Genomic DNA, 15,581 nt, shown 5'->3' with positions numbered 1-15,581 from the left:
TTCATGCGTCAGGGTCTGTGAGGAGGGAGGATGTGGCGCAGGTGATTGGCCGGGGATAGAGGATGAGGTTGAAGTGGGTGGGATTTGGAGAGGGTGGGGGTGCATGTAGAGAGAGGCGGAGGGAGTGCTTTACCGCAGTATCACTAGATTTCTGCAGCACTCATCAAAACTCTGCGGCATGCAGACAGGAGCTGGGGGGGAGGGCAGTTACTAGGTCTGTGCTGAGTGTACGGCTGCTGCCTCTCTTCGTCTGTTTCTGTTATTAGATAGTCTGCAGTGGTGTTTTGAAGCTTTTAGGTAGACCTCTTGAATTGCCTCTCCTCTGCACGGTGGTACAGTAGAGCTCTCTATCTCTCTCTCGCTCCCTCTCTCTGCTGTCTGGCAAATTGTTTCAACCCGGTGCTTATTGCATAAGGGCGCATTTAGTAGAGGTCCAAACTTTTATGACAAAATGGCCAAGGATGGAGAAAAAAGCGAATGGAAGGAGTTTATATGGAACCCGAGGACGAGGGAGTTTCTGGGCAGGACGGCGAGCAGCTGGGGTAAGTACTGTCCAGCTACAGCAATGCAGCAAACATGGTCCCTCTGCCCTGTAACAGGTCTCTGTCTTAGTCTCCTCAGCCTTTCCTACAGGTTCAGCGGAGGACTCCTTCCGAAATGCTTATGCCATGACTATAATGTAAATTTGACCCTGATTGAAGTTGTCTAAGTTGATTATTTCCCCTCAGTGTTCAGGTGATGAGATGGCTGTCGCTGTCTACTACAGCCTGGTGCTGGAATCAGAATGCGGCACCGCTCCCGTGGAAGCCGGCGGAAAAAATCCTCCTGCCTATTTTTTTTCCGTATATATAGATATATATCTATATATCTATATATCTCTATATATAAATGCATATATTTGTTTATTAATTTATGCAACTGCTTCCCCTGCGCAATGCGCTCAACATAAGGGTGGGGGAATATGGTCTTATTTTGCATTTGAATGTGCCAGATGACTGCAGCATTGCCGAAACAGGTTCCACTCTGTTGCAAAGTGCATATCATCAGCTCCCTCCTCTCTGTGGCAGAGTGCTTCAGCTACAGCTTCAACATGAATTTTGCTGCAGAGAAGACTTTTTGTAGGGAGATGGCTCGCTGAAGTTGAACATTGAGATTGGGTTGTGTGCCTGTAGCTGTACATGATGTCATTCATTTTCTGGTTTATCCCCCCCCACCCCCCACCCTCCACCCCCACCCGAGATTTTGAAGGGAGATCCAACCCCAGCCTCTGTCTAACTCAATATATTGCCTTGTTCTGCTGTCCTCTTTTCTGCAACCAGCCTGCAACTATTTCAAAGATTCATGAAATGATAGGGCGCATATGGCTCTGTTCTAATGACATTGGAGCGTTTTAATCTGGGTAAAGCCGAGGGCCAAATGCTATTTGTATCACCTCCAACTCGGCCCCTCCCAGTGTGTGTAAATCAGTGAGGGACCTAATCCTAATCTAATGACTTCATTGGCTGATGGGGAAGGTATCAATTCAGGACATTCTTGCAAACTAAACCACTCTCAGGAATTTAGACTATTTTTGATCTTTTCCATTAGAGACATCATCTTCATGACAAAAATGAAGTTCTTTGTTTGTGGTCGAAATAACGCTGAAAGTGGTTTTACATGCAATGGTATTCTGTTGATGATGTTTCATGAATGGACATTTGTACTATTCGTGCAGAGTTGGGAATCATTGACTGTAGCTTTCTTTGCTGGAATCCTCCCACAGTGTACGACTTAATCCAGCTCAACGCGTCCCAGGTGCTTTAAGGTCTGGTGGCCTTTTTAAGCTGTGCTCTCTAAGGCTTGTTAATTAAGCTATTTCTGTAGTCAGTCAATACATGCAGGTATGCTAAACTTGACATTTCACCTTGGCACTTCCTCATTCTCCTAATGATGCAGACATTGTACGTACTGTACCTCTGCTTCCACTTGTTTGACTTTGACTGGCTTTATCTACAGTCCATCCATTTTCTATACCCACTTGTCTCAACATGCAATCAGGAAATGGAAAGAACACACCCTAGTCAGGTTTCCAGTCTCCTTAAAAGACACAATTCTTGTTTACAGTTATTTTTATGCAGTATAATGTTAATTCACAGCATTAGATCAAAGGCTTCTTTGAGGATGAAACACAGAACACATCATTGTGTGTCCCGCTTTGCATAAAGAGCTATAATGATATGGAAATAGCCCTGATAAAGTGGAACGGTCCTGCAATTTTGATGTTACATTGCCACCAGCTGACACCAGGCAAACATGGTCAAACAACTACTTCTATTTAAAATAGGACTAATTAAGTGTTCTGCACCTCCCACTTCCAAAAACAACAAAAGGCTCTTACTGGAACATGGGGAAAGAGCCTTAAAAGGAACAAAATTATGATGCTGCTCTTTCTGTATGACAACACACTATATATACACTATATACAAGATAATAATTAGTTTAACAATTAAATAGCCACAGCTCAAAGCTATCCATCCTCTCTCAAGACCTTTTAATTTTTAGTTCCGAGGCATGTTTATCATCAATCTACAAAGCAAATGAACACCATGTCCTCCTAATTAATTCTGAAAGAAAAGAGACACCTCCCATCATTATCACTGAAGAAAGAACAGGATGCTGAACCATCTCACCCCGTCCTTTTGTTCTCTGCTTTCAACTGCCGTCTGCGAACAAAACCATGGTGAAAGAGAGATGCTTCACTGTCCATCATCAGCGTGGACTGAGAGGGCAGACTGTAAACCTAACACCCTCTTTGCCAGGGGGAAAGCCACCCTGTCTGCACGCTTGACCCTGTATACACGTGTGCACATCTAGTCTCCCCTGGGTGGTGTCATATTTGTGGTTAGCACAACGTCCCTCTGAATGATGGAGAAAAACTCATAAACATTTTGCTTTGTCACATCTCACCTCTGATGCCTCGCTCGCTCTAGTGCCTCCAGCTTGGTCCGGGGCCTGGAGCCTGACTCTGTATATATTTAATGACTCAGCTTTGGTCTTTTCCATGCTACAGATGGGATGCTCACTGAAGTCTTACTCAGCCATTCATTAATTTCACTTTGGATTCCAATAATTCAAGGAACAATTGGATGAAAAAAAAACAACCCCTCTATAACTGCCCCCTGTGGAGCAGCTTCCCTTTGACATTTTGTTATGGATTCCTGTAAGCCTGGCTGTGTGGGGAGGTAGATGCAGCACTGAGCCTGCTGACAGAGCGAGTGAGCTCCATGCTGGGGGCCATCCAGCAGAGGCACAGGGTCAGGGCACTCAGCTGCTACCCAATGCTGGCCTCAGGTGTTGATGCTTAAAATGGGGGATGTGTCATAGAAAATGCTATTTATGTTTTCCTGCTCTCTACGTTGACAAGAATGCCTGAGAGGGGACCAAACAGCAGCTTCAAAGGAATTTACTGATTTCAGTTATAAAATAGAATATAATATATAATATAAATAATAAATAATAATAAAATAAATTATATATATATAGATATATATGTTATGTATATGTTTGTAGGTATATATACATACACACACACACACACACATATATATATATATATATATATACACATATATGTATGCACCTGTATATTGTATATACAGAAAAAGGATACATTTATTAATTTATTGATTAGAAAAACAATCATTAGTTGCAGCCCTACTCTCTGTCTAATGTAACATTATCACTATGATCTTCTTACACTGTTCATGAAATAGGCCTAGTCCATGATGGCCTGTAATCTCCTGACCCTGTGGATCAGTCTCCAGGGGGTCCTTGTTCTCCCTCCTCCTGTATCCCCCTCTGTCATCGTTCCTCCTGCTCTGCGGACAGGGCAACTCCATAATGAAATTGGTCAGACACCAGCCGTTCAGTCCTTGGTTTAATTCACACTGTTTCAGGCTTGGAGACAGACTACAGTTATGTGTCAGTCAAGTGGATGGAGCAAATCAAGCATTAACATACAGTTGTTTATGTTCTGACCATTAATTGATAAAAGTAACTTCATTTTAGAGCATGTTGTGTATTTAATGATATTTTCCGTGTCTGAAGGACGGTTGTTCGTGTGTGTGTGTGTGTGTGTGTGAGAGAGAGAGAGAGAGAGAGAGAGGCAGATGTTGCAGATGGAATGAAGCCTCTAGTTTAATGAGGATTATCTGGCCTCCTGCGTACATGTTTGGTCCGAAAGTGAACAGACGCAACACGGCAATAGCAACAGCAACATTTAATTAAAATGAGCTAATTCCATTATCAATTCAGATGCAAGATTATTCATACTTAAAAATGTGTTTGTACATTATAGTAATTATGAAATGGCTCAACAAGTGTACTGTGAGAGAGAGAGAGGTCTGGCTACAGCAATCTTGGCAAATGAAAAAATGGTTGAGAATGTTACTGTTTTTTTTCCATAATGCGTAATAATACAGTGAAGGCTGGGTCTGCATTTGGCTCATGCTGCTTTGAAGCGTGTAACATGTAAACACAGATATAAGACTTTGTGATGTTTAGACATGATGTAGAGCCTCTCCACAAGTCCAGTACATATGACTGATATCATTTGCCATAGGGAAATGGAAGCTGTTCTAGTGCGTCTTTGGCAATAGTTTGTGTAAATTTCCTAATGTTTGTTAATAGAATTGTCAATGAATTATTGACTATTTTATTCTTATACAGTATATGCTGCTTATTACAAAGGTCACTTAATGTTTTAAAAAATCAAATTGAACTAAAATGAATTAATTTGCAGTTAAAGTGAAGTGAATGTTTTGTCTGTGGGTTACAGATAAAAGCTTAGACTATTATTTTGTATGTTCACATATAAGTGAGAAAATAATGTAGTTAGTTACTATTAATAATATTCCATTTCTCACTGATATTACCCACAGTTGATACAACTCTCTCCTCTCTTTGTCTACAGGTCTGATTCTTCTCTTCTATGTAGTTTTCTACATCTTCCTGGCCGGTTTGTTTACACTCACCATGTATGTCATGCTGCAGACCTTGGACGACCACAAACCAACCTGGCAAGATAGGCTCACCACACCAGGTGCAGCAACTAATGATACAAAGTGCATGAACACAGGTCACAGTGTGTGTGCCGCCGTGTCGTGACCTCACTGCTGTCTCTCTGTCACTCACAGGCATGGTGATTAGACCCAAAGCAGATGAGACCTATGAGATTGTCTACAACATCCACAAGACTGAGAGCTGGGACATGTACACTGAGACCCTGGACAAGTTCCTGACACGTAAGTCTGCTTCTCGTCCTCTCACACAGTGCTCAAAAAGCTTACTGCTGTGGATTATCCAAAGACCCAGAATGAATTGTTTTTACCTAATAAGAGATAATTCCTTTACAGTCAGCGGTATAGGAGATTGCCTTGCACTGGGGTTTTAGATGAGTCATAAGCTCTTACAAACAAAATCAACCCCCCCACCCCCTCCCTCCCCACTGCAGCCTACAACAACTCCATCCAGGCCCAGAAAAACGATGAGTGCACCCCAGACCAGTACTTCAAGCAGGATGACAGCGGCGACGTGAAGAACAACCCCAAGCGCTCCTGTCAGTTCAACCGCACCATACTGGAGGACTGCTCTGGAATCGAAGACCGTTACTATGGATACCAATCGGGCAAGCCATGCATCATCATCAAGCTGAATCGGGTATGAAAGCGAAAGAGGAAAGAGAGGTGGATGTTGTTGCTAGGAGACATGGAGTGATTGAGATAATATGACTGGTATGGAATGAGGAATAGATAATCCCAGTAAAAGAAAAAAAGTCAGTATCAAGATTATAGATTATTACATTTATTTTTGTTTTCTGTCATATTTTATAGCAATTTTAAACATTATTTTCCACATTCCTGTGTTGGAATAGTTGGGAATGGTGCTGGAGATGTGTTTTCTTTCCTTCTCACCAGGTGATTGGGATGTTGCCAGGAAAGAATGGACAGGCTCCGTATGTCACCTGTGGTGCAAAGGTAATCCCCCTTTGTCTTTCATAATGAAAGGCTTAACATAACAATTTGGATTTCAGCCCATTCATTCATTGTGTCTCGCTCTGATCTGCAAAAAAAATCACCTATTGCTCATCCCCATTTATCTTTAAGGTTTGTGTTTGTATTGTTTCAACTGTCATATCTGTGTTGCATGCCAATTTGTCTTTTTCATCACGTGTACGTTGCTGGTCTTTTTTTTTTTCCTTCCTCTTCATTGCGTTCCTGTAATTTGTCCACTCTCAGAAATACAAAATTGGCAAAGATGAATGGGTAAGAACAGGACAGAAAATGTGTCTTGTAGAGTATAGATTATATTCACAGATGCGTAGCAGTAGTGTATATTGCCGTTATGTGTGAGGTGTTTCGCATTAAAATGACTGCTGTAGATGGTAGATGGTGGGCACATTAGGAAATGAGATTTAGAGAAAAGAAGGTGATTAATGATGCTCCCCTTCTCCTCTCCCACATATATGAAGTGATCTTTCAGGCTATAACTGATGAAACTGTTTCACACCCTCAGACAGACGATGCTGACAAAATTGGAGAGTTGATGTACTTCCCTCCAAATGGCTCTTTCAACCTCATGTACTACCCTTACTATGGCAAGAAAGCTCAGGTAAACCAGTGTTCAATCAAAAAACAGAATATGTTAACGATTGCTGTTGATAACAGAGCAACTTGTTTTGTTAACTTGGCATTTTGCATTTCCAGATAGTTAATTAAAATATCCACCAGATAGAAAACATTGGCTCCTAATCTTTAAAGATGTCATTGGGTCTTTTTTGCAGGTGAACTACTCTCAGCCTTTGGTTGCCGTCAAGTTCCTTAACATTACTGTCAATCAAGATGTCAACATCGAGTGCAAGATCAACGCCAACAACATTCCCACTGGAAGTGAAAGAGACAAGTTTGCTGGAAGAGTGTCTTTCAAGCTGAGGATCAACACTAACAACTAGGTTGACCTTTTCCTCTCTTGAAAACTACTTTCTTCATTCTCTGCAACATTGCACATACACAGAAAAAAATTGCAGTATTCACACCCTTTGTAGGATTTGTTTACAACTCCCAAAGTTTTGGGGAAATTGTCCAGTCGCGTTATGAGACGAGGTGAGGATAAAAGGGTGGTAATCCTGTCATTATTTCTGTCTGTGGGCTTTGGGACAAATTCTTTCCTGTACATTAGTTTGAGGTGATGTCTATTTATACTGCATGACAAACTAGGGAATATAAAGGATGTGAACATGTGTTTTCAAAGTTTGCAAGGATCAGCAACATTACCACTTTATTGCTGCTCCCCTCCTGCTGCCTCCTTATAGAGAATCCCTCTATATATGAATATACACAGATTACAATACAAAATGTGTATATCTACAGTATTTATACGTTATCATAACCTTATGTCAGTACATCTACTTTGTTGCACTTAAAAGAATACTCCAACAGACTTGTGTATATCTTGATGGATGGATGCAGAGAAGAAGCCATTTTGCATGTGTGTATTGTCTTTTGTGTGCTTTGAGGGCAGGAGGCCCCTTTGTCCCACCTCTCTGCTAAGTGTGAAATAAGGTTATGTTAAACCACTGACCACCAGGAGGGACCGCACTCGTATCCTCAAAAACCTCACGCACAGCAAGTGTGTGTTTCGAAAACAACATACAGTAAGTTAGGAATCTCCAAAAAAAAATGGGAGTAACAGTAGAGGTCCAAACCTTTAAGAGTGTGTTTGTGTATGTGTATGTGTGTGTGTGAGTGTGTGTGTGTGTGTGTGTGTGTGCGTGTGTTTATGCATGTGTGTTCCATTCACAGTTCCCATCTCATACTGTAGGTCGGGAAATTGCATGCAATGTGCAATATTCATTAAGTGACAAACATTATGAATGCTTGAGTCCATTCTTCAGATGAGAGGACTCCTATTAAACGATAATTATTTTGGATCATCACACTGGTTGTTTGACCTGAGAGCAGCTTTAAAAAAAAAAAACAGACATGAGTATTTGGTAGTTGCTGGGAATGGTCATATCAACACCACTGATGCCAAATGAACTATGAGCCAGTATATCAATCATGTTTCAGACATCGTGACAACATTACCTTAAGTTAGCAAACACATGAGTGTTTTAGCCCCCAGAACTCCCACTCAGTTAGTGGTGAAACAGAACTTTAGCTCCCTGGCTCCCAGACTACAATTATCAGCAAACCAACAACCATCTCAAAATCATGTGAAAACAGGCTGCACAACAACGTTACACTCCCTGTCATTGTCAATCATTTTATTCCTAAAGTTACCCCAGGAGCAATTTTCTTGTGTCTCAATTTTTAATTAATTTAAACATGAATATTTAGAGGGTTTTTTGTGTGTGTTGCATCTATTTCATATGTATCAGAAATAGATGCCATTGTCATATTTTGTATTGTTTTGCACTGGAAGTGTGCTTCTTTTCTTCTTTTTTTTTTGAGAAGCTGAGTTGAATTAACTAACATATGTACAGTATTGGAGGAAAAGGATGTAGGAAGTTTGTGTTTGTTCCCTTCGTTTCATTCATACTCGTTATCATCCTCTTAAAATATTCATACAGGATATCAAAATGTATAGTTTACATCTTCTTTTAAAGGTGACTAGAGACTTGACTATGTGAATTGTTAGTGGGTCAGAGTTCTGTTTTAGAGGCCTGGAGATTTGCTTCTACATGGAAAAGGATATTTTCTCCATTTGATTTATTTATTTTTTGTTGTTGTAGTATTCTCCACTGTTGTGTGAATCAGGCTGACGGCAAAGCCATCTTGATAACTAGACAACCAGTTTGAGCAACCAACCTCTTTAAAATTCATAAATTATGCCTGAGTTTGGTGCTGGAACTGTTCACTTAAGGTGCATTCACAGGCCCACAAACACCTGCATATATTTGTGGTAGAAATCTGTGGAGTCACACTTTTTAACATTACATAGGCACAGCTACAAAACTGTACCAATGCCATGTCATCACAGCTAATGTGGAACACAAGCATCTGTTCACTCACATTAAGGTCTGGCTCGACGCCACTGCTTAATTTCTCTCCCAGCAGTGTGTTTCTCAATATGCACACAGACATCTCACAGTGGTCTAACAAAGACCTCATGATCAAATCCGTTTTGACAAAGAAAAAAAGAGACAATTGGATCTAATGTGATTATCTGATCTATAGCTGAGGGGTTATTCATAAAGGTGGATGTGCCCTAACATTCATCTGACGCTCTTGTTTTTGCTTTTTGTGAGAGTCCACACTGACCACTTCACATGCATTTCTCCTCTGGCATTCCTACAACACTTACTTAATTTCACTGTAATCTCTTAATCTGGTCGGCTAATCCAGAGCAGGCACGCTGAACTTCTTTACCCTACTTTGTCGCTCCTCCTCCTCCTTGTGTCAGTTGCTTGAGTCGCTATCATCGTCTTCAAGTTGGATAAAGCAAGGTTCATTCCTTTCTCTTTTTTTTTTTTTTTTTAGTGCATTCAGTCCTATTTCCCCATTCATTATTAAATTCAGTGAAACCCTTTTAAATCACAACTCAGCAAATAAAAAATGTTTTGCTTCATCACCTTATTGGACATACTTGTTTTACTTATGTGCATGCGAAGATTTGCTCTTCAACCAAAGATCTTCATGACAGTTTAAATTTTATTTATATTGCTGCTCTGACACATCCTCAGCAGCAGATCTTAGTAAGGATCTCATGCAGGCATACTGTAGGATCCAGGTGGAGGGCAACAGATCCTGTGTTATTTAAAAGGCCTACTCTTATGTAATAATAATAATGATGATGATAATAATAATAATAATAAAAATAATACGCACAAAAGGAACACATTTCACTACAACATAACAGTGCCTCCTGGTGGACAGACTGTGTTGTTCCCCAGTGTCACAGAATGTTATTTCCTGTTGTCTCCATTTATCCATTTTTTTCTGTGATAATTTGGAGATGTCCTCAAAAAGCAATATATTAATTTCTTTTGTGGCTGTATGATGTATTTATTGGAAAGGCTGTAACAAAATTAGTGCGACATGTATCATCAAGAGCAAAGAAAAAGGAAAGAACATATAGAAAATGCATTCAGGCAAATTTGCCAGTGTGTATTACCACGATGGAACGATATACAAAGTATTGTTTTGTTTATAAAAGAGTATTTTTATTGCTATTTTGTTGTAAAGAGGAGAGAATGTATTAGCTTGGATTGTATCATGTCATGGGAGCTACCTGGTAGGTTTTCATCATTTAATTCAACAAATGGCAAAATGTTAACAGCTTGGTTGGAAAATGTTTTTTGTTTTTTATGTAGAAACATTTTTTGTCATTGTTTGAGTCCTTTCTACTTCCTTCAATTGAGCTCAAAGAGGCTTGCAATGAAAGTTCTCTGAACACTGGGGTCTGTTGTATCAGAATTAAGACAGATTAATTAAATGTGCTAAGTAAATGAGAACGAACATTGCTGTCAGAGAACTTTCAAGTGTAGACACCTTCATAAAAAATTCTCAGAACAAAACAGCACCCATAGTAAATGTCAGAGTCAGCTATTTGTGTTTGTAATTAGTAATTTCAAGAAACCTTACCCCCATCCACTCCTCTCACCTTGCATCATATTATTGCCTAAGACTGTGGTGTTCAAGAAAGGAACCATGAAATTTGTTGAAATACTCTCACCCAAAAAAATTATAATTCTATTCTGGATCTTTATTTTTTGCTCTTACTGTATGTATATTTTTGCTCATGTTTACTGCAAACCAAGATAGAGAAATAAATAAATGTCATTTAAGGGAATTTAAACTCAAAATTAATTTTTGCCTCTGCCTCTCAGTCATCTTTCCTTTAGTGTTTATTTACAATGTCTCCATGTAATTCACATCAATCAAACTGTAGTCAACTGGAGTCTGCCCTTCGTAGGGGACAGAAAAAGAAGCCAGTTAGAGTCAAAAGTAGCGTCAGGTGGATGTAATCTAATGTAATCCCATTCACCATAATCCTCACAGCCTACAGCACCAGTGGACATCAGTGTTAACCTATGCACACTCACTGGTACATAGTAACAAATGAAAGACACAAAACCCAAGGAGTAGAGGTCCATGCAGCCATGTGACATGATAGTCTCATGTTCTTATGTGTGAAGTGAAGTAGTGAGAATCACTGCAGTTTATTTTCACAAGAGTATGGAGAGGAAGTGAATACGTGGTGGAAATACCACCCATAACACGTCATCCTCCCACACACATCACGGGTCAAAGGTCACAGATTAAAATCTTGTCTTGATTCCTGTACAACAAATAGTTGTTCTTAATCATAAATACCGATCGATCCAAATCAAGACCATGTGAATCCTTGTTGAGGTTGGACGTTTTTCCTTTGGGAGCTGCTCTAACACAGTCTGCCGCCAACTGCTTGACAAGATTACAGTTGAAGTGTACTTCCGCTCACTGACCTTCAACCAGCTCTTGTCTCTTGTTCACTCTGTGCCCTCAGGCTCTCTCCTTTCTTCACTGTCTCCTCCTCAGAAAGGGAAAGCACAGTCCAGGAAAAGGGAGAGAGCTAGGATTATGTGGCATTAGAGGTATTTGTAGGTTTAAAATAGTCTGATCAAGAGAGGTGCCAGCGACTGATATTTGCACATACTATTCTCCGTGTTACACACGCACACAATAAATTATAATCCTGAGTAATCTGCAACCCCTTAATATTCTTCAGATCAGAACTTTTTTTTGAATAAGCTTTCACATCTAATATATTCTTACAAAGAGATATTATGAGTGGGGAAAGCCTTAAAAAAAAACTGTTCACACTGCCACTGGGCCATTTCCACAAAATGTGATCAGGTAAGAGTGTCACATTGAGCAGATTATATTCACCATGATGTAAGGAAAGTGAAGATTAGTCTGTAGCAGAGTGCTGGAACCTCTGCTGGATGGTGGATAACATTACACAACAGTTCAGTGGCATTTAAATGTCAAAGTTATCACATTACTGGACCAGATTATGTTATGAAACAGGCAACTGGACTGATCCCTTACTCATTTTATACATATTTAATTATTCTGAACATGATACAAAAACTTACAATGTAAAACTGAGGAATTAATACTGAACACCACATTTACTGTGGCGCACCATATAGTCATTTGCTCTGCATATATTCATTTTTTGTGTATTACCTCTTTAATCAGTATAGACTGATCCCAAATTTTAGGGCTACAAGGCACCTAGACCTGGCCAGTCTTGAGGTAGCATTCTAAATCACCAAGCATTAAAGGAGCTATTTGTAAGTTGTGAGAATGCTACATAGCCAACATTAGCATCGACAGCTGTTTACTTTCCAATCTTGCCAAGAGCTTCAGCCATTGTTGCGTTAACTAGAGGTTATAATACATCCTCTGACCAGCACTAGTTCTTCAGGGCAGACTGGACGCTACAGTGACTCACTATCAGAAAGTGACAAGATGGTCCGTCTGGGCCAGGGCTAGCTGGTTAGCATGGTAACATCAATAGAGGAAAAGAAGTGATAGAAATAGGCGCAAAATAAGAGGCTTGCTTTCCACCACTGGAGACAGCTCTTGGTCCATAAAGCAATGAAGACTGACGCTAAAATTGCAACATTAGTTCTAGACTGGTAAATAAACAGCTGTTAAAGCTAACCTCTGCTATGTAGCAATTACAAATATCTCCTTTAAATTCTATTAAAACAGCAGTAATTTTCAATAGCATTTTAACTGTAGAAAAAGAAAATCACCAATCACATATGAGGGTAGGCACAAAAACACAAACTTTACAGTCCATCACAAGATCAGCTCCCCAGTGACATGTGTTACAGTGGAGGTGATCATGTTCATGTTGTGTCCATCTGTTTAAATAATTCACAGTCTGTGTTTAGCCAGCCTAAATACATTATATCAGCTGCCTTAAGAATACCTCTAAGGTGAAGAGAAGTCGAGACATTATCTGATAAAATTTGATGAAGAATGTCTGAAAGCAAACTGACTTTCAGTATTACTTGATTGTTGATACAGCACTTTGGTTGGGAAGAAAAGTATGGCACATTTAAATTTTAGCTGAAAAAATCAAGTATATTCATGTCTCCTCCAGTTTAGACCTCATTAATAGCTAGATGTGACACCATGAGGACAGCACAAATCATGGTAAAACACCAGCAGAGACTATATGTTTGATAGTCCTGTTTTCTATGGCAAGTCCAGCATGCCATTTTCCTCCAGGGCTTTCTGCGTCCTGTTGTAAACCTCTCCGATAACGTGAACTACTCTGTTCAGCACTGCGCTCAGCTCTTCCTGGTTCTGCACACACACCAGCCTGAAGAAGAAACCCCGTTCTGGCAAGGCAATGAAGGCCAGCTCGGCAGCCCTGCGGACAAACCATGTGTGGTGGTTCGCGAGGGTGCTCTGGTAGGCCTCTCGACACAGGTCTGAGGGACTCCTGAGCCGACTAGTCACTGGTGTCTCAGCCAGCTTCTCTAGGAAGAGTTTTAGCCAAAGTAGAGCACGATGCAGACGCAGAAGAGTTCGACATCCAGAGTCCGTCTGGTGGTGGAAGTCTACCACACCTCGGTCCAGTTCAACCCCGATCATGGAACGCACAGAGTGGTAAGCACTAGTGTGCTGTGAGGCCTCTACACTGTTCTTTGTGTCGGCCTCGGTGCTCACAGAGTTTATTGAGTGTACATTTGAGCCAAGCTCTGCTTCAGGGTTCCCCTCTTCCGAGAGGGCCAGTTGGCGGATTATGTTGGTTTTGCTTTCTATCTCTTTAGATATCAGTCCCACCATTGGGCCCAAAGCATCCATAAACCTGGAGGAGAAACACAGAACAAGGTGAATCAGTTTACAGAGTCCAGATTATGTCATAAGCCATAAATGACTTCATTCTCTCTGGTGGCTATAAATGAATCCATCTCTCTCACTGTACTCCTGCTTTATCTGATGATCTTACTTTACAAGCTCATCCCAGCTGGACAGATAGGGCTGCAGCAGCACGTCGGAGGTGTAGGCTGGTGCAGCCAACAGGTGGGAGAGCAGCAGTGACACCTGGAAGGTCTGACCAGGACACCCCTCCAGGATCTGTGAGGCCTCAGCTCCATTAGCCCCACTGCTGTTGGACAGCTGGTGAAGCTGACGGTGGGGGGATGGGAAATATGTGAGTGTGCGGGCGATCGACGGGACAAAGAAAGAGATTCACTACATTCAAATTGCCCATCAGCTTCACAAAATGAATGTATTATGAAGTGTAACAAGTGATTTAGTTTTTGCTTGTTCTCCTTACCTTATTCACCTGATTATAACCTTTTAAACAAGAATCCCAGTGGTAATCCAAACCTCCTTCTGCAGTGAGAAAAGAAACAAGAGAAAGCCAATTAGATTACAATTAGATTTTGGTTGCAGAGGCTTTCCCACTGAAACAGACTTTTCTTCTTAATAATACTGTTGCCACAAGGAGTGCAGTTAACACATCAATAATAAAATAAAATGAAATAAAATAGAATAAAATAAAATATTTATGGGTTTTCATCTCCATATTCATTCTGATGAATTAGTGTTGGTGGGCATATAGATTTTTTTGACCACCTGGAGGCAGCAGAAACAATTGTGAACACAATGTTGAGCTATTACCACCTGTAGGGTAATACAGTGGACTTGTTAGCAAGCTTGTTGCTTACATATCCAGCGGTTACAGAGCAACATTATTATTCATTTGGAGGCCTGTTCCTGGGCACCTGGTGAATGTAAGTCCAACTTTTATTCTCTTTAAACTCTGTTTTTGGTCTCTACCAACCCCTGAGGGAAATGGCTCTTTAGCTGCAAAATGCCCCACTATTCTCACAAGCTAGTTGCTAACTGTGCCTGTTTCCAGCTGCTGCTGCCCAACCAAAACAATAAATTTATAGATCATATGGCTGCACAATGAGCTGAAACTCACTGGGCTGAATAGCTACATGAATTTGAAGGGAGCTGGAAATTGAGGTGATAATTCTCTCTAGATTCATCACAATAAGCGACCCCATTAACATTGTCACATCTTTTTCAAATTCTCATTTGATACATTGATATTATGAAATTATAGAATCTAGCTGCATTAAATTAGACGAGACTATCCTTTCCTTTACACCAGTTCATTCACAAACATCACGTCATGTGACAGATCTGTTATCCTGCCAGCATGAGAAACTGGTTATGAAAAGACTTAGTGTAAGTTCTTACATTCTCGATTAATTCCATTTAGACTTTTAGACATACTGTGCTGTATATAGCACAAAGATAACCATTCTTAAGGCAGCAAATGGCAGCGTGATGTTTAGTTTTAATTGTTTTTGAGCTCATTCCAGCCTATGGCAAAGCAAACCCTGTCATCTCCACTTCCTCCACACACACCATGTGCACAAGTTGTACTGGGATCAGTTGTGGGCCCCAAGTTCTCTAATGACCGTCTTCCCTAGTGCCACAAGATCCATACACACACCATTATTATACTAACTAGATAGATAGATAGATAGATAGATAGATAGATAGCTAGATAGATAG

General features: G+C 40.5%; 2 protein-coding genes across 3 annotated transcripts in view; one reads left to right on the top strand and one right to left on the bottom strand.

Moving 5' to 3' along the window:
* Positions 1–144: 144 nt before the first annotated feature.
* LOC111234290 (sodium/potassium-transporting ATPase subunit beta-2-like) lies at positions 145–10,830 on the top strand. 2 transcript variants are annotated; one of them, XM_022762288.1, is made up of 8 exons: positions 145–542; positions 4,952–5,080; positions 5,175–5,282; positions 5,492–5,697; positions 5,955–6,014; positions 6,276–6,302; positions 6,553–6,648; positions 6,821–10,830. In XM_022762288.1, the coding sequence occupies exons 1-8, from the start codon at positions 452–454 to the stop codon at positions 6,986–6,988; spliced, it is 885 nt and encodes a 294-aa protein (XP_022618009.1). In that variant the 5' UTR covers positions 145–451; the 3' UTR covers positions 6,989–10,830. The 2 variants fall into 2 exon arrangements, with proteins under 2 accessions (XP_022618009.1, XP_022618010.1); XM_022762289.1 differs by lacking the exon at positions 6,276–6,302 and having other exon boundaries at positions 146–542.
* Positions 10,831–12,541: 1,711 nt separating this feature from the next.
* LOC111234289 (ceramide-1-phosphate transfer protein-like) overlaps positions 12,542–15,581 on the bottom strand; it is a 4,392-nt gene continuing 1,352 nt past the window's right edge. Inside the window, exons 2-4 of the mRNA XM_022762287.1 lie at positions 14,326–14,384; positions 13,996–14,174; positions 12,542–13,854 (exon numbers count right to left, since the gene is read on the bottom strand). Coding sequence (XP_022618008.1) covers positions 13,236–13,854; positions 13,996–14,174; positions 14,326–14,384 — 857 coding nt within the window. The 3' untranslated portion in view covers positions 12,542–13,235. The remainder of the gene's footprint in view (positions 13,855–13,995; positions 14,175–14,325; positions 14,385–15,581) is intronic.

The sequence above is a fragment of the Seriola dumerili genome, unplaced genomic scaffold, assembly GCF_002260705.1.
Source record: "Seriola dumerili isolate Sdu_G_001 unplaced genomic scaffold, Sdu_1.0 BDQW01000449.1, whole genome shotgun sequence".
NCBI classification, from domain to species: domain Eukaryota; kingdom Metazoa; phylum Chordata; class Actinopteri; order Carangiformes; family Carangidae; genus Seriola; species Seriola dumerili.
The sequence above is the reverse complement of the archived record's forward strand: the minus strand, read 5'-3'. Positions and strand labels throughout refer to the sequence as shown.

What these genes read in the sequence shown, in the direction of transcription:
- LOC111234290 (XM_022762288.1), top strand. Translation starts at nt 452, where the DNA reads ATGGCCAAGGATGGAGAAAAAAGCGAATGGAAGGAGTTTATATGGAAC. An exon ending in TCATCATCAAGCTGAATCGG is followed by an intron (nt 5,698 to 5,954) that starts GTATGAAAGCGA and finishes CCTTCTCACCAG; the next exon opens with GTGATTGGGATGTTGCCAGG. An exon ending in ACTATGGCAAGAAAGCTCAG is followed by an intron (nt 6,649 to 6,820) that starts GTAAACCAGTGT and finishes TCTTTTTTGCAG; the next exon opens with GTGAACTACTCTCAGCCTTT.